Below are 21,851 nucleotides of genomic sequence, written 5' to 3'. Positions count from 1 at the left end.
CTTGTTCAGAGTAAGAGTGGGTAAGAAAGCCAGCTGGTTACTGTTTCCAGACTCTATGTTGTTATTCCAAGCAAGTCACTCCTGCCCCAAACTTGCTTCCTTCACTTAGAAAACAAAGTTCCTAAGATTAACTGAATCCACCTTCTTTACAAGGTATTTTAGAAGACTTCTACTCTCAAGGCACCACCCACTCCCTGTACAAGCATTTATCCTTTTAACTACACAAAATGCTCTCCCTGAGTGGAGTTATTGGCAAATACAAATTATCTGACTTATACCATTTCCAGGTGCAATTTATAGATTGGTGCTCCGGATAGCCACCCACTTCTTATGCGAGCTCTGCTTTCTGTTCTTGGTGATTGATGATCCTCAGAACATACCAAACACAGTATTTCCCAAAAGAGTGTTGTAAAGTTTATTTTAGGAGTTAAAAGTCTCATCATATTTAATCCCTTTATAGAAATAAAAAGGCTAGTCATTGACAGCAAATGGAGTGGGAAGATGAAAGTCTTTCATAACCACACTTAAAACTCACTTTAAATGCTTCCTGCTTTATTCCTTTCCTTCCAAGTCTGTTGTTGCTAATATCAATAAATGTCAACGTAGTTGGCAATTCTGGGAGCTGCCTTATTTTGTTGTCACGCAGGACAAGCTCTCGGAGTTGAGGCAGCTTTCTGAATGCATCTTCATCAATCTCAGATATTAAATTTGATGTCAGATCAATCCTTCTTAAATCATCTAGAAGAAAAAATGAAGTGGTTAAATATTCTTGAATATATTTTGCTCACATAAAAATATGAATATAAATTTTCCCACATGCAAGCAAATTTAAATAGGAATTTAGCAGTGGACAACTAATGAAATAATGATTTCTAACTACTGTACAAAATTTAATTGTTTCCTCCTAATACTATTCATATTTGTGCACTTACAAGAAAGTGTAACTTTAGTAGAGAAATGGGCATGTTATATTTAAAATAGTCTTTGGCCTATATTCTACATAAACTTTCTCTGAATTTTACTAGTTAAAATGTTTTCCTCAGTGATGGCAGATTGTTGTATTATCTAAAAGTCAAAGATACATTTTTCTTAAAATAAAAGCATTAAGAATTTGTCAAGTGATTAAAACACTTTATGAAGAGAAGTACCAAAATTCTTCCAAATTGACAATCATTATAAAGTCAGAATGTTGGCTTCCATTCATCATCATAAAGCAACCGTACTTGAGTGGAAGTCTCTTCAAACAAGCCAAATCCTAGTAAATATATGACCATGACATTTTACTCTTAATGTCATAACATTATAATGAGTTCTAGCTTATAAAATACAATATTTATGATTTCTATTTAGCTAAAAATAGTTTATTTGAAAATATCAACAATGATATAGTTTCATCATGACCTTTCATTATTTGTCATTTTTTGTTATAATTAAAACAAGCCTTCAAATATTTAAATAAGAAAAAAGAATTGATTTATGAGCCATATTTTATATTCAAGTTTCATTTTCAGTACCAACATTTTACAGGGCAAAAATCTTAGGAAAGTCTGTAAAGAAGAGAAGGACAATAGTGCTGTCATTCATACTTAGGCTTGCAAAATCGTTTTTGTTGATCTTTTTAATTTTGTTAAAGCGGGAATAGAAATAGGCGGTGTTCTTGGGCAGTGGAGGAATGGCGTCAAGTTCATGGTCATCACAGTACACGGTGGTGCTTATGCAAGTACACAGAAGGCAGGTTGGGAAGTCTGAAAGATAGAGGCAAATAATTACATGCAAGCAACAAAAGCAATTTCTAACAAATAATGTGATTAGGAATGTTTGGTAAACAAGGTTAGAGTCTCATACAGACCATCCTGGTATAGTTCATATTTTCTCATATAGTTTTCTGTGTGTGGAATAGTAAAGTCATATATACCAATTACAGCCACCCCAATAATTAGTATACTCTTTGTAATGTTTTAAAATTTTATTTTAAGTTACTGAGTGAATATGGAAAGGTTGTTGCTTTTATACTTATTAGAAATTCTATTTTCAAATGGAAATTTTAAGATTGTGGTTTTTATAAATTTAAAACATCACATATAATATTTTTATTAGGTCTTTGGTTCAATATTTAAACACCCCATTGAACCAAAATCTGCTTCAAGAAAATGATAAGGTAATAATTATTAATATTAATTCACTCAATATGTAATTTATTCAATCTTTTGGGTTTTTTTTAGGAAGATTAGCCCTGACCTAACATCCAGTGCCAATCCTCCACTTTTTGCTGAGGAAGATTGGCCCTGAGCTAACATCCATGCCCATCTTCCTCTATTTTATATGTGTGACGCCTGCCACAGCATGGCTTGAGCAGCGATGCCTAGGTCCACTCCTGGGATCCGAACTGGAGAACCCCAGGCCACCGAGGCGGAGTGTGTGAACTTAACCACTGCTCCACTGGGCAGGCCCCTATTGAATTCTTTTTATGTAGATAGTACTGTGCTAACTGATGAAACAGTGGTGGGCACAAAGAGACACAGTCTATTTTATGATCTGCTATGTAAGATGAATGTTGATTACATAAATAAATAAAATGATGACTGTGATAAATGTCATGAAATATGACATAAGTATAAAATAGAGGAATTTGATCCAATCTGAGGGTCATGGTTCTCTGAGGAGGTGACACTTGAGCTGAGAGCTGCAAGAAGAGAAAGGGTTAAGATCTACAAGAGGAGAAGGAGTTGACTGTGCAGGTGGGAGGGAAGAGCATGCAGGCAGTGGAAGCAGCGTGTGCCAAGTTCCTTCACTTTGGAGGGACTGAAAGATGGTCCATGTAGCTACAGCACAGAGAGCATTGGAACCTGTGGGACATAACATTCATGGGCCTTATAGGCTGTGTTATAGTTTTTGTTCCTTATCCCAAGGATGAACAGCTAGGGGTATTACATGATTGATTTGCATGTTAAAATATCACTGTGAGGGCCGGCCCGATGGCACACCAGTTAAGTTCGTACGTTCAGCTTCAGCGGCCCAGGGTTTGTCTGTTCGGATCCTGGGTGTGGACATGGTACCACTTGGCAACCATGCTGTGGTAGGCATCCTGCAAGTAAAGTAGAGGAAGATGGGCATGGATTTGAGCTCAGGGCTAGACTTCCTCAGCAAAAAGAGGAGGATTGGCAGCCGATGTCAGCTCAGGGTTAATCTTCCTCAAAAAAACAAACAAAAGATATCACTGTGCTTAAAGTTGTGGTGGAAGATTGAAGGAGGGCCAGTGAGCAGAGTGGAATGAGTTGTTTTCTAGATAAAAGGTGACGGTTGCTTGGCTAGGGAAATGGTGATATAAAAGGCAACAGACCCAAAAGATATTTAGGAGGCTGGATTATATTCCAACATCTCTCTCTATCATACACACGCAGACACAGACACACACACAGACACACACACACACCCCTACCCCTCCTTCACCTTCTGTTTAGTGGTCATGTAGAGGACATTGAGCTTCTAAGGGACATAGAGAAGCAATGACCAGAAGCCAGGGAGGAAAATAAGATGAGGCAGTATTATGGAGGCCAAGTGGAGAGAGAGTTTGGAGGAAAAGGGAACAGAAAACCATCTAAGGCTGCTGAGATGTCAGGAAAGTTCAGGACTGAAAATGTGTCTTGGATTAATTATTGAGGTGGTTATAGGAGACTTCAGTCAGAGCTATGGAGTGATGAGGCTGGAAGCCAGATTATAGTCAATTAAGGGGCAAGTTGGAGGTGAGAAAATAGTTAACAGCAAATATAAGCAATGCTATTGAGATGTCTGACTATGAAGAAGGAGGAAGGAGAGATGATGATAACTATAAGAAGACATTGGTGGTTTGTATGATGAGGGAAATTGACTAAAGAGGGAGAGATTTGAGGAAAAGGATCTGAAGGAGGAGAGGTTGAATATAAAACAGATCCTGAGAGGGCAGTAGGAAATGCGTCTCAAAGAACAGGGGAAGGGTTCACATCCCACTTGTGGGAGGACAGACAGTTCCTCCATTGTAATAGAAGGAGAGGGAGATAAGGTGCATCGATGGAGATGTAGGTGAAGTGTATGTCTGAAAATAGAAAGACCAAAGAGCTGCCGAGAGGAAGATGCATTTTCATGGTGAAGTAGGAGGCTAAGCTCTCTGATGAGCTTGAGGAGTAAAGGGAGGAAGGCAGCAAGGGTTGTGAGAATGTGAGATGAATGGAGAAAGTGAAACAGCCTAGAGAGGGAGAGAAGAAAGTAATAGAAGAATTTCCCTGGTTTGCTCAGCAATCAATTCATCCCAACTTAACTGAGACTTTCCTGGTTTTAGCACTGAAAGTCCCCCATCTCGGGAACCACTCACTGCCAGGCAAACTGGGACATTTGGTCGGCTTAGGTGAAAGATTCATTTCTGGTTTGTGATCACGAACTAGCGATGCACCTGTTAAGGTCTAATTGCTATCTTTAAACAGGAGAATCATTTACCATAACAACATCAGGAATGAAAACTATTTTAGGAATGGAAATCTACGCAAAAAAGTTTTAAGGGAGCTGTAAAATATTTAATACTTGCTAATTTATCCAATCATTATAAATTAATGTTTGCCACTTATCATAAATTTTTTTTAAACGTAAGGCATTTGATTCTTTCATATATTCATGGCTGTACTAATTTAGCAGTAATTGCTTAGGACAATTATATATATTCACACCAGTTGTAATTTAATTCTAGTTTTTCCTCATAACTCAAGCATACTTTATACAGCTTCAGAATATTATTTTTAGAAATTTGTATTCATAGTAAAATAATACGATATTTTGATTTTTAACGTTCTAAATATTTCCAAACTATTTAACTTTCATAAATGTATAAGATTTAAATTTAATTTTAAAGTTTAGAATTTCTGGTGATGTTTCTCTGGAAATTAAAATGTGAGTTAAACTTTTAACTTCGTTACCCATGCTCAGACTACTTTAGAGACAAAATTTTTTTAAAATTCATATTTTTATATTGTTTCAAAACTGACAGTGTTGAAGCATGATTTTGACTAAAGCTTTGAAAAAGATTGGACATTATGCTTTTCTGTTGTTCCTGGCTCAGCTGAAAGACCACGAGTACATGTAATGATGCCAGATCAGTCAACTTTTGAAGGATCTGAAATTACTTAAAAATAAGTAATGTTCTAGGGCTATTTAATTTCCCCATCTGAGGGCTTTCTGCTGGGTACTTACATTTCCTTCTCATTGTGTATGTAACTCCCTGGTTCTTTCTGTAGATGTTCTACAGCTTCATAGAAAGTTAACTATGTGGAAAGAATATGATGTGCTCGTGAAAGGCAAGATTGAGTGGTCTCTGCTTGCATTCCAGCACCCCTACATCCACCTCCATGATCTTGGACAACCTTCATAGTACTTTGGAGTTCCACTTTTCCTATTTATAAAGTGGAGATAACAATACCTAGTACATAGCATTGTTGTGACTTTTCAAAGAGTTAATGTACATAAAACACTTTTATGGCTGACCTATCAGCAGCATTTCATAAATGCCGACTTTTTATATTACTTATTGGCGAACAGTTGAAAACTCATAGCAGCAGAGAATAGATTGGTGGTTACCAGGGGCTGTACCAGGAGAGGGGGACATAGAGAGTTGTTCAATGGGTACAAAGTTTCAGTTATGAAAAATTAATAAGTTCTAGAGATCTGCTGTTCAGCATAGTGCCTATAGCTAATAATATTGTATTGTACTCTGAAAAATTCGTTGAGAGTAAAAAAAAGGATAAACTCTTCTACCAATAACAGAATAATGAGAATAACTAACATTTATAATGTTTACTATGGGCCAGGCACTAAATTCATTCATTTAATCCTTATAACAACTATATTAGGTAAGATCTATTATTTATTATCCTGTTTTTTAGATGAGGAAACTAAGGCAAAAAAAAATATTGACCACCTCGCTCAAGACTCTATCCAGCAAGTTGCAAAGCCTGGATTTGAATGCTTTTCTCTCTCTTTCTTTCCTCAGTATGTTCTGCACAGACTTTTCTCATATTACCTGTACCACATTCTTGCCTCTAAGTTTGTTTACACGTCTGTGTCCTTGTACTAGACAGAAATATCTTTGAGAACAGTAGTTATTTTAAGATAAGTATTGTATGTCCAGAACTTAGAGTACAGAGATGCTCGATAGTAACTGGACCTTTGCAATGGGAAGCCTACTCATTTGTAATACACCACCTCATTGTGCCATTCTCCATTTGTGTAAAACTATTCTGTGTCAGTCCGCTTGAGCTTCCCAAAGATGGACAGTGACAAATTCTAAGAAGAAATATAGACAAATCATAGAAACTCATTTAGCACTAGGAATTCCTTCTCATTAACTAAACGATTCTGGTTTTAGACCACCTTCAGGCCATGTGAGATGAAGTCCAATGATACGAACGCTTTCTTCTCTTTTCCTCTCTCTGCTTCATCCTAGGACTGAATGAGAACAAGCCTGTTTTCCAATAAGTACACAGACAAGAATCAGAACAGGCTCGCTTCAAATCCAGTGTGCGAAACTAGTAGATATGTGATCTCTGGGAAGTTCCTACCCTTTCTGAGCCAGTTTTCCTCGGTAACAATGAAAAGAATAATAGTAACACCTTCTGGGGAGGTTGTAATAGTCAAATGAGGTAATATGAAGTGCTGAGCATTATGGCCCACAGATAGCTCAATCAAGGTAAAATGTTATTATTACTGTTACTGTCATCACCGTCATCATCATCATCACCTTATCACTTTGAATTACTATGGTCTGATCTCTCAGACACAGATTCTAATTTTGCTAGCAGAGTATCATTTGTTCTACAAATGCTTTCTCCCATGAAGGTTTTGAGTAATGAAGCCAGACAAATATTTCCATCCCAAATCTTTGGTTATTTGATCACTCCCATCAGACCAAAACCGAATTATTAAAACTGTTTTATATTTGAATACAAAATACATGTGTATCTCCTCCTTTAAACCTAGCCTATTCCAAAACTTTCTCCTTGGGTCATGAGGGCTCCCTATGGAGTTGGAGCTTGGCAGTTTCAAGGAAGGAACAAGTGGATGTAGTTACAATTCAGCTTGGATGGACCTGACCTTCATTGGTGTGTGGGCCCAGAACCCCGGGAAATTCAGGCTCCTGTGGGGAAGAGCCATCAATCAGCCTGGGGGTGGACTCCTCCTCCTCCTCCTCCTCGGCCTCCTCTGGCTGTGGGGGCGGGGTCAGGAGCTCTCTGTTCCCCGAAGGCATCACTGTCACTACTTCAGTCTGAAAAAGAAGCAGAATTCATTCCATCAGGCAACCTTCTCAATCACCCTGTGTGGCAGTGACACAACTTAAAAATGTTCCCATCTTTGCCACAAGAGGTCATTCATGTTCTGAAGTTCAACACAGTATGGTTTGCTTGCCTGGGAGGGCACATGTGGTTCTAATTACAGCTATTGTTGTTTTTAATTAATTTGGTTTCTCAAATCTTAGTAATAGTTTCCAATGCCTTTTTTCTTTTGTCTTTTTGCTCTTTTAAACATCCTGGTATGTTTATTTCATAGGTTTAAAAAAAAACTTATTTATTATTTTCTAAATATATAGCCTTACAAGAATGCATTATTTTTGTGAAAGATTCAAATTAATCCAGAAATGTGCAAAATAAAATCCAAAAGTCCCCTTCAGCCTGCAGTGCTAATTCTACTCCTGTTGAAGATAATGACCAGTTAGAGATTGACATGTATGTTCCAGTCCTTTCAATCTTTGGTCTTCTACGTTCAAATATTCTGTTTCTTTGTGGAAACTCATACTTCTTCTAATTGTATTTTACTGAAAAGTATCCTTTCTACTAAAATAAAATTTATGGAGACATAAAAGCTTTATGATTTTATTATAATATGCCATTTCTCATATATTTTCAATATTATTTTAAATAACAAGTATTACCAACAATATTTGGGCATGTTAAAATGGACCTTTTTGAGAGCTTTTACAATAGGAGTCATTCATAAGTTTGAAAAAATTCTCAAAGATGTTTTCAGAAATTATGTTTTAGATTACACTTGCTTTTGTCCTTATTTGCATATTTTGAATAATGAGGTTGTTGCTTCTAAGAGGGCTGTTTGCATTTAGAATAACCCCTCACTCTCCCATCTCTTCTTTTGTCTCCATGTCTATTCCTTCTATTAGCTATTTGACAACCTTGTAAGTTTGGACAGGAAATCTGCTCAAGACAATTGGCTGGGCAAGAAGCAGGACCCACCCTTTGGGACCTAGTTTCTTCATGGCCTTCCCCAGAAATCCCAGATTCTCCTCTGACCACTCTGAAAGGAGCTTTTGCCCCTTTCCACCCACTTCTTTAAATAAAGCGAAACATTTTCACTAAAAAAGCAAAATAATGCACAAATTACTTTCTAACTTATTTAATGTCAAAATGACATGCCAACTACTACTCTCCCGTATAAAATAGGCACCTAATTGGGCCAGATATTTTCTGGACATTTTAAATAGATGTCTCAGATAACCATAACATTTTAAAGATACACATTATTTAATGTCATTTTTGATCATTTTGAATACAGTGCTTCGCAAATGAAAATTACCCTTTTAAAGAAACACTACACTTTCTTTTGTCAGTCTGAATTGTTTCTCCTGTGCTTTTGTAGTCTCTCCATTCGGGCCCTTCCTACACTGTGTTGTGTTGCTTCCATCAGTCTTCTACCTTTCCAAGCCTACTAGGTGGTGTACTCTGAGTTGTGTCTCTTGTCTTTGTACCTCAAGGCTGTAGCATAATCGGCAATCAACAAGTACTTATTGAAGTAAAGAAAAAACAAATTTGCTTGTCCAAAATATATCTAATTCACAGCTCTATGCTTACTTTAGAGATTTTGCTGGGAAGAATCAATGAGCATGTTAATGCTTACTTTAATGCTTTGAAAGCATAAAATCAAACCAAAAGCAAATCATACTGCATTTGTACATTAGGAAGCCAAAGTGAAGATATTATAAAAATTGGCTAGAAATCTCCACTTGAGAAGATTGGGCACACTTCCTTAAAGAGAGAGACATACGGTTTCCATCTGTAGGGTCAGAATGAGGCAGATTCAAAAGGAATGGATTTGCAGAGAGACCAAAAGGAGGCTCCAGGAAGAGCGGAAATTAAGACAGATGTTTCATGGAATGGAGGCAGCCTAAAGGGAGAAACACATTCCAGACACGTTGCCTTGAATCTTTAGCTTTGCAGGAAAAATGTTTGCACATACTTTTTACAGATCATTGTTTTTCCACTGATTTGATGTGAAGCTGTAAGATCTCACGTGTCATCCAGTATAATGAGGCAAAACAGCTTTTGTGTTTACCAGAAACTGTTCTGTTCATGCTTACTTGCTAATAAAATGTGAATGATGAAAAACTTTTAAAATCAACAGGGAGAAATGCCTTCTCAGTTCAGCAAAATTGCAGATCTATAACCTCAGAGTACTGTGCGTGGACAGCCTTTTGCATTGCAGACATATTTATTCGCACTGTTGAATGAAGTGATTTAGCTTTGCGTCTTTTTTCCTCTTTTAACAAATTTCATACTGTGATATGTTTGGAGGCAATGCATGCAAAGACATGCAGCCAGGGAAACAGGGCCGCCTGGCTCTCCTTGTGGCAGACTTTTGTGCTTATGCTGCAGAAACCTAAATTTGGGCATAAACACAAATTGCCAGAAAACATTCCTGCCTCTTTTCTCAAGCTACAATTGGTAACACTCAAATGCAAATATAACTGAGCCTCTGATATAAATATTAATTCTTTTGAAGTTTTCCTCCATTCTTTTTCCTTTTACCTCCTTATTTTACTTTGACTTGCTTCCTACCGAACTGACTTTTTAATCTGTTCATGATATTTCCCTAAAGTTTAAAAACACAATACAAAGTGTCACTCCTACATATGACCTTGAGCTTAGTCATACTGTACTTGAATATCTTCTTAGACCTAGTACCAGCAGGGTACGTTTCTGAGTTGATTGGTTTGCAGTAAGTTGTCCATTTCTAGTCTCTTAATTACCTGGTCCTAGAACTATAGATAATTTACATCATGGCAGACTGTGCTTGCTAGTACCTTCCATGTCCTTGCAAGGGCGTACCTATACCAGAGATGACAAACGAGTAGGCCACAGAGGGAGACCTGAATAGAGTGAGGTCTCAGCAGATGTCAGCCTGGAAAGATAATAGTGCAAAGAAAGGAGTCCTCAGGCCTGCCTCAGCCTCTGCACCCTGCACAGCCTTGACTCTGTGTAGACAACCCAGCACCTCAATACAACCTTGGGGTAAAGGAGACTGAAATGACCCTGAAGTGTCTCAAAGTTTCTGCTCCCTGGAGAAATAAGGCCTCTCAGCAGAAAATAATTCAGTTACATTTCTTGTCCCAGATTATGTGTACTGAGACTTTTACCGGCGATATTTCTATTGTTATCAATAACGCTGCAAAAGATCTGAGACCTTCATTCTCCGATAATCGGCAGAGCTGTCCATAGAAGAATCTTTCTATAAAAGTACTCAGCACCATTGTAAGTGACAATAACATTTGGTTAAAAGTAATTTTAATGAAATCCATGTATTATTTAGCAAAAAACCCATCTAAATGATCAATGTAACCATGTTGCTACCGTTAAGTCTACTTATTTTATTTGTCTTAATTTTAGGGTAAAAAAATGAAAAATTAATGTGTTCAGAAACAACAGTCATGCTTCCTCCTGATTGCCTCATTTGCCACTGAATCCCTTCAGTACAAACTTCTTGTCAAACAGGCACATCATACTTGTTTAGGGCAGTCACGAATCATCTGCTACTGTTAAGCATTGTGTTTCAATCAATACAACAATGTGTTTTATTTTTTGGTATTTTAATAGTTTTTATTCTCAGCACTTAATCTGCAGCTAAGTTTCCAGTGAGGAACTCAATGAAGATGTAATATATGTGTGATGGAAAGAATCCTATGAAAGAATTCAAGTTACTCAGATTTGATTCCTACCTTTATGAATGAGTGAGAGGATCAGGAAACGAATGTAAGAATTTGTAAATGATGGAAGGTTCACCAGTTTTTACAGTTATCTAATCAACGAGGCTGAATGTCTGTGTCAAGCATTACACTTAAGTTATGATCCCCTGTCCATTTTATTTGTCCTTATTATTTTCTAAACATCTGTCAATACCGTTATTTCTTCTCCCTGTCTGCCACCATTACCATAATCTAAGTTACTATCCTTTCTTGCCTGAAATACGACAGTAGTCTACTTACAGGAAGTTGGGATCTCCTCTGGTCTGTATTCACTCTGCAGTGAGAATAAACTCTTAAAAAGATGAAATTGATCATGTCAACCCCTCTTCAAATCCTTCAATGGCTTTTTTTGTTCTTAATAACCACAAGAACAATGGCCTAGCAGAAGTGCTATAACATATTGGGTAGGAGGAAGGATTCAGACTAGATGAGTCGGAATCTAGCCTAGCTGTGAGACCTTGGGCAGGTTACTTTACCTCCCTGAACCCAGATTCTCTGTTTGTAAAATCCTCTTATAAATAGTACAGCTGTGTTAGGATGAAAATGTTAATACCCACAAAACACTTAGAATAATGTCCACACATAGTAAGTGCCATGGAAATGTTTACTACTATTTTTAGAATAAATGCAAAACTTTTTTACTTATAGGGTCCTCCTCATGGTTTGGCCCTTCTGGTGTCCTCTTCCTCCGTCTCATACCAATTGTGCTCTTTTGCTGCACTGGCCATCTTTAGTTTATTATGCTCTTCTTCTGTAGGACAATTGCATGAACTAGTCATTCTGCTTGGAACTCCTTCCATTCCCCATATTTTTTTTTCCAAATTCATTTGATTTTTAAACAACTCTACTGAAGGTATAATTGATATACAAAAAACTGCACATATTTAATGTGTACAATTTGATGAGTGTGGATATATGCAAACATCTGTGGTGCCATCACCATAATTAAGGTAATAGACATATCCAACACCTCCCAAAGTTTCCTTGTAATTAACTGTTTCTTTTTTCCCTCATATCAAGTTGAAGTCTTACATCCTTGGAGAAGTGTCTCATGATCTATCTGACTTAGACAAACGTGTTTGGTGGCTCTCAGAGCATTGTGTACTTTTTGTTGGCACATCTACTGTTGCATTTGTGGTACATTTTTTTTTTAATTGTTGCAATTATTCCCTTCCTTAGATCCATGCCCCTTTGCAAAATGACTTTTCAGCTCCTATAATCAATAAGTAGAGGCTTAATTTCTCATCCCTTGAATTTTAAATTTAGACTGGCCTTCTGATTCGTTTTAGTCAACAGAATATATTGATGTTGTGTCACTTTTGTGGGTAGTTCTCCGGAAACATTGCTTGTTTCCACTTGCTCTCTAGGAACCCTGCTCCTTTGTCATATGAACAAGCTGAGGCCAGCCTGTTGGAAGATGAAAGAACACATGGAGTAGTGTGCCTAGCAATTAAGAGGCCTCCTGATCAATACTGTTGCATCAGTACAGGTAAATAATGGAAACTTTTGATATTTTAAGCGATTGTTTTGGATATCAGAGTAACAAGATATCTTAACATTCTAAACATGCATGAGAGAGCAGGTATAAAAAGAGATTAGTTATGGCTCAGACATCTCCATGTCTGCCAATAGACCTTCATTGTAGATGCAAACATATTGTCAAAGGAAACTAAAGGAGATGTGCTTTGACTTCATTTGATGAAACTGGTTTTGAATCTACTGCTGATCCAAAGATGTTGGTTAAGCGTGGTCTATATTTGAGAGAATGATGGAATTATACACCCAAAGTCAGAGCCACTCCATTGCACAACTCCTAGAGGCACTATTTATTTGGCATTGCATGTGAATGGTTCTCCCTGGATTACAGAATGTGATGACACTGCCTGAGTACATGTCAACGCTAAGTCATCAGTTAATCAGTCCTGACACCTAAGTTTCCCTTAATTTTCTTCATATCCTCTTTATGTATACTCCCTACAATTTGACAAAGCATCCCAACTTAGGCAGAGATGGGAAAATATTTTACTAATCTTTTCTTTGCTTATGTGTGCAATTGAGAAAAAGGACAGTACACTAAATCTCCGAAGACAGAGAAAGTATGTATATACTGAGATCCTTGTTGACTCATTTATTTTCATTGAAGAATGAAGATATAATTATTTCTATTAGGATAGGAAAAATAATGCAGATTTTAGTGTAGATATACATAGAGTCGGGGATAGTCATAGTGAGGTCCCCACTCAAGAAACTGAAGTTACATTAGATTGTTCTCATGATGTAAAACTGATCTTAAAAATGCACAATGAGACAAACAACTTCTCCCAAGCCCTCAGGAGCATCTCCTTGACTCTTGACTCGTTAGTAATGATAATACAGCTAAAGAAAGAAAAGTAAACTGAAGAAGATAGCCTAGACAATTGAGTTCAGGGGAGAATAGTAGGTTATTGTGGCCAGCATTGTTTGGAGGAGAGAAATATTAAAATTGTTGAGCATAAACAACGCAGTCACTAAACAGATCATCTCTAACATGGGGAAGAGAGATTTTACTGGATCTTATCATGGGCTAGATGAAAATAACAGGGATGGATTGAATACTCACCATCTATGAGAACCTGCTATGCTCTTCATTGATTCTCATGTCATTCTCAGAACAACCCTATGCAGAAAGTATAATCATCGTGCACATTTGATAAACTTGTAAATGGAGGATGGGAAGCGGGAGGACTAAGTAAATTGCTGAGGTTACACAGCTAAGTGGTAAGGCTAGGATTTGAATCTAATCAGCCCTGCCAAAGGACTGCTCAACTTCCTTAACTTTAATTCTCTACATAGCCAAATAAAATTCTGCTGAGTAATCTAACTCCTTAGGCACCTTCATTCTGAGTGAAAGGGGGTACGGATAGGGAGAGTGAGCATTCGCATCACTGGGAAATGACTATTCACATTACAAACTCATTAATGGACTTTCTTGTTCATATTGTAAGCCTCATGTGATTTTCGCTTGGCATCATTCATCAGCCTACAGTCTGATCTGATCATGACTGATTGTTTGTCAGTTGCTGAACCTGAAGGCTGAAAACTGTACCAACGCCATCTAGGCCCGTGGGAGCACTTGGCAGTCAATTAATCTTTTAATCTTCTGCTGAAATTGGCAGGTATGAAGAATATCACATAACATTGAGTAGTTGGATTGTAAAATCCAAGCAGCATTTATAATAATTTTCTCTCACTTTTGTGAGTAATAAGTATTATATCAGAATGAAACTTTAGCCTCATTAAACATGATGGTTAAGACAATTCATGTATTCACCGCATTGTTTCATTTTCCTCCTGGGCATTCAGCTAAAATACATTTTCCATTTTCTTTGAATCTAGATTAGGTCATGTGGCTAGTTCTAGCCAATTGAATGGGAGAGGAAGTAATGTGCCACATCTGGTCTGAATCAGTGAAGGGCAAGTAGACTTTCTCCACATTATTTCTCTTCTCTACATTTGTCAACACAAGATACCAGTGTGACCTTGAACTCCCAACATGAAGATGGTGAAGTTGTAGCATGAAAGAAGTTTGAATCCCTGAATACTACTTGGAGGACAGCAAACCTGTTGACCTGCATGAGAAGTCATGTCAGCAAGACATAAATTCTTTTGTGTGTTAAGCCACTGGGATTTTGGAGTTGTGTGTTGCAAGTGCTAATGTAGGTTGCCCTAATATAGACATTTTCAATTTTTGTTTTCTTATCCATTTCTTAATTATACTAAGGGAATAATTTTTAACATTGTTATGGGCACATATCATTGACATTAGAAAAAAGTAAATGCACTTTCTTTTGTCTCTCTGGCCTTCTGATTTCTCTTTTACAAACAGCTGTCCTTTGATCTTGGTTATCTGCTGTAGTACTTACGGAAATATTATACCACCAAATTTGAGTGAATTCACCATTATTTTAATTAATTTGTTTTTAAATCTCAGTATTTTATTAACTTAATTAAGTCAAAATTGGGGCCGGCCTGGTGGCATAGTGGTTAAGTTCTCACACTCGGCTTTAGCAGCCCAGGGTTCACCAGATTGGATCCTAGGTGCAGATCTACACACTGCTCATCAAACCATGCTGTGGTGGCATCCCATATGCAAAGTAGAGGAAGATTGGCACAGACGTTAGCTCATGGGCAATCTTCCTCACCAAAAAAAAAAAAAAAAAAGCCAAAATTAGCAAATCTATATAATGAATAAATGTCTGCCAGTCAAATATCAAAACTAGTCAATGGCTACTTTTTTACATCAAAATAGCATAAAATAATCGTAACATTTGATATTGACTTGCTCGGATGTATATACCCACCTATGAAAAATATAATGCTTCCTTCCTTAGTGTTTTTTCTTTTTGAGGAAGATTAGCCCTGAGCTAACTGCTGCCAGTCCTCCTCTGCAAAAAGGAGGTCTGGCTCTGAGCTAATTTCCATGCCCATCTTCCTCTACTTTATATGTGGGACACCTACCACAGCACGGTGTGTCAAGAGGTGCCATGTCCACACCTGGGATCTGAACCAGCGAACCCCAGGCTGCCGAAGCAGAATGTGCACACTTAACCTCTGTGCCACCGGGCCAGCCCTCTGCTTTCTTAGTTTTTAAAAAATCAATCTTAATGGATGGTTATTCTTCATAAATTCATAACTCTAAATGGTAATGCTTCTTTGTATTCAATGCAATGTTTAAGTGAAAAATTCAGTGCAAGAGAAACAAGAGCTGAAGAGTTGAAGGTTTCATTTACTCATACCCTCTCTAGTTTATGTCTCTTCTGGGACCTCAGCATTTTTTTTCTTTGTTCATGTGTTTATTTTCTCATTTCCTTTTCTTGTTGTCAGAAAATGACAATATTCCACTTGTAGTTGCCAGAAGGATTTTTTGCCTCAGTTTTATCCTAGTTTATTCAGGACTCCATTCACCATTGTCCCCTTAGGCTCCAGAAACTTCATAGGTTTCCAGTATCTTAGTTCTTACAAAGTGTATCATCTAGTTCTAATTGAGTGTCTCCAAATAATATTGCAGGGAACTTTGGCAAAGGCTTTAGAAACATCCACTAATGGCAAAGTCAGTTCATATTCCCTTTTCCCTCACTGCCCTTGTTCCCCAAGTAAGGTTGCCAAAAGGACAATTTAGTGTGGGCTGAAATCAGTAATCTCATGAGGATGGGGGTAGGAGGAGAGAGTCAATCACAGTAATTGAAAACAAAGAAGTTGGACTGAAAACCAAAATATTTGGAATCTTCCAAACTCTAGCTCTCTATTTTATGATGGAGTAATTTAGTAATTTTTTCTAGTTTCAGCCTGTCCCATCCTAACACACAGCAAATTGTTCCTCCTAACACATACTTTATTGAGGCACAAGAAGAATAAGCCATGCCTTTTAACATGGAGAACCGCTCTGCATAAATGTGCTATGCACTCATGGTGATGATGATGATGATGTACGTATCACCAAACAGAAATTACAGACATTTTGAACAGGAAAGTCTGTGCACTTACAGAGGATGTCCCAGGACCAGCTACTAGACAATTGCCTTTGAAAGAGACAATTATTACATTAAAATTGTTTCTACTATCCAGTATCAGTGGTAAAGCCGTGCAAAATTTTACAAATTTGGAAGCCTGACTTTATCTCTTGGGGCAGAATTACTTTAAACAAATTCAAAGACTACTAAACCAGCATGCTGACTTGAATCCTCTTATTGCTCCCAATATATTCTCTGTACTCTCTGTAGTCTCATTTGAGATACTAATTATAATCAAAAGATCATTGATGACCATAGAACCAGAACAAAGGACTTTAATAAGTCAGCTCTATAATAGCACAAGGAAAATGAATGGCTGTTTTCCAGGGATAAAAATCTTTAAATCTGTTGATTATCATAAGTTTTTGCAGTCACTAGCATTACAGAAATCATCCTGCCACTAGGAGAAGGCTGCTGAATAGTAGTTAACTGGCTTTGACAATATTCCACTCTATGATCATTTTTCTCTCCCTACCAAAATGTACCAATCCCTTTCAATCTCCATTCTATATATATTATAGTTTCAATATAGTTATAGTAGAAGGATTTTTATCTGAAGTGTCCTGGATTTGATTTCTTGCATATTTATGTCTTTAATCATTTTGATGTCATAACTTCAAAGAGAACAAACATGAAAGATTTGATCCAGCCTCAGTATCATTTAGATATATTTTCTTTGTTGTAAGTATTAAGAAATGAAGTGTATAATGTATATTTGCATACATATCATTTACCTCTTTAAAGCCCACACTGGATGTTAGCGAAGAGATTGGGATGATGCCATTGTGATTATCCTCTAGAGCCCACCTATCTGCATCTTACACCGAGTCATTGATATCACAAGCCAATATTTGTACAATGTGGTGGATGACAGGTTTACCAAACAATAATTCTTGAACTATTCCAATGCCTCTGTGTGTGTGAACCTTAATAAACATAGTGTGAGTCTCTCTGCTCCTAGCAAACTCAAGACAGAGTTTACCACAATTTGCCCTAGGAGGGTTAGAATGAGAAATTTGTGGAATTAGGGAAGATCTAGTGAAAATTAGGCATACTAAAGGAGGACAAAGCAGGACAAAAACAGGTCAAGTCCAATCCTGGGTTAGAAATTAGTATGAGGGGAGAACATGTCCAGTGTAGGATCATTCAACTCAGAAACATGAAGATTTCCCCAAATTTTTTTGAACACTGTTACTTTTGGTGGATTTATATGTTACTGACTTTTTATCTGTCTTCATGGAATATGCCACAAGATAAAATCTAGAGGACTATGTTAGAAAAACAAAAGTCTGAACCAGAAAAGGAAAAGTCACTGATGTAGCACAGAATACAGGAGAAGTAAAGCAACCAAATTAAAAAGCATATTAAACTGGTTAAACAGAAATAGTAACTGACTCACACTGAAAGAATAGCTGAGGGAAGTCAAATACCAAATCTGGGTCCCACCCACAGAGATTCTGATTTCAATAGTCTGGGGTGTGGCTCAGGCATTAGGATTTTTAAAAACTCTAGAGGTGGTTCAAATATATGGTCAAGTTGAGAACCACCACATTACAGGGGAAACTTATTCTGCAGAACAGGATGTAGGAGACAGAAATGCTAGTAAATCCTGGAACTTTGGAATGTTGAGTAACATCTTGATCAGAAGAGGGTAGAAGGATTTCTTTTCACTGGGTTCCCAGGGAACACAGGCTTCGGAATCATCAACAGCAGCTTCAGTTCAGGAATCTGCTGAGATTCATTCTCCAACTGGAAAAAAAAAAAATGAGGAAGAGGGGAAAACTCTCTAGGAGGCTGATTTCTTGAATTCCTTAGCAGGAAGCGAGGGTAGAAGCCACTGGGGGCATAGCTTCCAGGCTGGAGAACCCCGCTGGATGAAAATTCTCACTTACAAGAAATTCTGTCTCCTGACGGAACACACGCTCAATGAAGCATCTGGTGCCAGAAACTCAAGGGTTAGCAGGAAAATGGGAATTCAAAAGCCTTGAAAATGCAGAAAGAAAGAGAAAGAAGCTTCGGGTAGACCTGGTGACTGGGCCTGCCACCATTGTATGTTTGCAAACTTTACTAGAAAACAGGAATATCTCAAATGCTACTCTGAGAGGAGAGATGTTTCCTAGTTCAGTGCTGCTCATACCATAGAAGCATCAGAATGACCTAGAGAGTTTGTTAAATGACTGATCGCTGGGTCTCCCTCTGGAGTTTCTGATTCATTAGGTCTGGAGTGGGACCTGAGAATTTGCGTTCCCGACCAGCTCCCTAGTGATACTCATGCTGCCAGTTCAGGAACTACACTTTGAGAACAGCTGCTCTAATAATGGTAAAACAGTGCCAGAATTTAACTCCTCGTGGTAGATTTCTCCATATTGTGTTTGAGCTCAAAGTTTGCAGACTGGAGACTATGAACACCAGCCTGTCTACATCTGGATGAGGCTAAACCAGGATCTCTTTCATCTTCTGACTTCTCAGATACCAAGTCTCTTCATAAGTCTCTGGCAAGACTATGTACTGGTTTGAGGAATATACTTTTACTTAGAATAACTATTTTAGAGACTCAGGATGAACTTGTTCTTTAAATTTGATGGGGGTTGGCGTCAGTGTTGTAATAATATTGTGTGTGCAATTAATGCTTCATTCTCTTTAAATATCAAGGTCATGGGAGACTTGGCAATGAATTAATAATTTATGTGCCTCTGAAGAAACTGTATCTGTATTTGGAGGAGTCCACTCAGGTTGTAGTTACTGAAAGAATCCAGCTTGACCCAGGCGCTCAGAATCCGTCTAGCCGAGATGAGGTCAAAGTAATTGAGAAAGGGAAATTTTAGACTGCATATTCCTTGGACTTTTAAATCACAAAGCAAGTAATTTTGATTTTGTACTATAATCTCTTTGGATTTAAACAAGTTTAGACTTTAGTTTGCAGGAGAAGTCAATGTGTAGTCTTTTATTTTTTCTCAAAAACTTCATAGAAGTAGGAGAGCTATATACAACATTATGTCATCTTTATGTTTCTGGAATTGTATCATTAGAGTATATTTACTTAGCATTTAATTTCATTGCAGAACTTCTCAGCAGCTCTATTCTTAGATAATGTGCTTTGATATAAGCTGAGGTAGAACAAAGAACTGAGAGTGAAATTTCAGTCTCAAGTACAGAGAGGCCTTTGAGATAAATTCATTAATGGTCTTGGATCCATTTCAGAGCTTCTAGGGTCAAAATCTACATTCTGCCAGAGCACACCTAAGAGTGGTGGTTGGCATGAGGATAGGTCTCATGAAGGTGGGAACACAATTGTCTTTAAAATGGACTGATTGTGTCTCTTGAAAGAGAGAGCTCTGTTGAACTTAATGGTTAAGCCTAATGGCTTGAAAGCCCGCCATCCTGAGGAGAGGGCGCCTCTGCTGTCTGCTCCTTTACTCCCTCCTCCCAAGGGAGGAAGAATGACAGGGCTAATTGGTGATCTGATCGGGAGATGGGACTAGGTCTAGGTGGTTTATTTTCCCCTTGAGGGGAATTGCCTGTCTGTCAAGAGCATACATTCTGTTTTGTCCCTCCATGTGCTAAGATTTCCTGAATCAGGTGCTGTTCTGAGGCCTGTCATCAACCACCATTGCCTGAGACTGATGGCATAGTCTATTTCTGGAACTTTGTATTAGGAAGCCTATAGTTGCTTCACACCTAAGTCATATATTTCAACTTAACCTTTCTCAGTAGTAAAGGGGGTATTTTGAACTCTATTTGTGTGAGTCCCATTTCTGTCTCTCAACTGATTCTGAAGTTAGGTAGGGCATAGGAGGAGCACGTACTAGATTCCTTAAAATCTAACACTTATTGCCTGCCTAGAAAAACTTCAATATTATATGTATCCGTATATGTTATAATACAAAGTAGTATACATTCTCATCTATGTACCTGACTCCTGGCTTCATATTATGTTCTAAACTCTTATTTTTTTCTTTGCCTCACTTTCTATTTACATTTTTCATACCATAATGTAACATAACACAAAAATAATAAGATATAAGATGTGATATTATGGATAATATAAGACAATGTACTCTATATTCTATATTTTTATAAGTTATTTTACAAAGTAATACTATTAAACAGATTATATTTTTATCTATATTTATATTTATTACATATATCTATTTCTGTACACATTATAGCATGTATTCACTTAACTACTGTTCAGAAAAGGTGGCAGATAAGCTCACAAGTAAAATAGCTTATATCTCAGGTTTACTGTCAGCTCTAAAGCTGATGACAGATTTGGGAATGTAATTTCTCAGCATATGTATTTTGTGACTGAACTCATAGATACCTTATATCCCAATAGATAACTACAGATCTTGTTTATATTTACCTATTTTCACTTCTTCTATTGTGTTGAAATTGTGTATTTGTAAGATGACTAGACTGGGAGGTACTGAGGGATGGCGGGGAACTTGGTATAATTTACCTACCCCAATTCCTGGCTCTCATCAAAAGATTGGTAAGTGGATCTAAAACGCACTCATGCCCAATGGGTTTAGCCTTCATTTCAGCTCCAATCCCATCCTTTCCACAAAGGCTTCCCTGATCACCAGTGCATAAGCTTCAGTGGCTGTTGATTGAATGAATGATTTGATGGTAAAGCTAACACTTATTGAACACTTGCTATGTGCTAGGCCTTAAGTTAAACAGTTAACAAGTTTTTCTCATTTAATCCTCGCAAAGTATCTTATAAATAGAAAGTTGAAGCTCAGAGGAATTGTATGACTGTCCAAGGCCATACAGTTGGTGTGACAGATCTGGGACTCAGACACAGGGAGTCTGACTCCAGAGCCCATGTCACTCAACATTGTGACAAACCACCTCCCAAGAATGTAACAGGTGTATACATGAGCAACACCCAAAGCTGATGGGTTCTCCTACCATGCTTTGTAGAGTGGGTGTTTATGGTTTAAGTACTCAGGCAGAGCCAGACTGGGAAGTAAAGGTCCTCACCCATTTATTTGCTTAGTGTAGGATCCCGCTGTGCCAGTCAGTTCCTAACCAGTAAGCCTAGTTCTTCAGCAGATAGTATTTAAGTTATTGATTTCTCTCCCATTTTTTAAAAAAGATATTTGAAATCCGGAATGTTATTTGGATTTTTACTCTAAGCACAACCTAAGGTTTTTGTTAAACCTTTGTTTAAAACAGAATTTTAAATTTATCTTTCTCCCAAATTGTCTTACAAGGTTGATAATAACTCTTGAAGCTATTCTTTGTTA

General features: G+C 37.5%; 1 protein-coding gene across 3 annotated transcripts in view; it reads right to left on the bottom strand.

Moving 5' to 3' along the window:
- Positions 1–21,851, bottom strand: part of EPYC (epiphycan) — a 52,785-nt gene that overhangs the window by 4,998 nt on the left and 25,936 nt on the right. For all 3 annotated transcript variants that reach the window (XM_046646616.1, XM_046646618.1, XM_046646617.1), the window contains exons 4-6: positions 7,114–7,285; positions 1,587–1,745; positions 536–738 (exon numbers count right to left, since the gene is read on the bottom strand). In XM_046646616.1, the coding sequence (XP_046502572.1) occupies positions 536–738; positions 1,587–1,745; positions 7,114–7,285 (534 nt within the window). The remainder of the gene's footprint in view (positions 1–535; positions 739–1,586; positions 1,746–7,113; positions 7,286–21,851) is intronic.

This window comes from Equus quagga, chromosome 19 (genome assembly GCF_021613505.1).
Source record: "Equus quagga isolate Etosha38 chromosome 19, UCLA_HA_Equagga_1.0, whole genome shotgun sequence".
In the NCBI taxonomy this organism is placed as follows: domain Eukaryota; kingdom Metazoa; phylum Chordata; class Mammalia; order Perissodactyla; family Equidae; genus Equus; species Equus quagga.
Note: the sequence above shows the minus strand (reverse complement) of the source record. Positions and strands in the feature narration are given on the sequence as shown.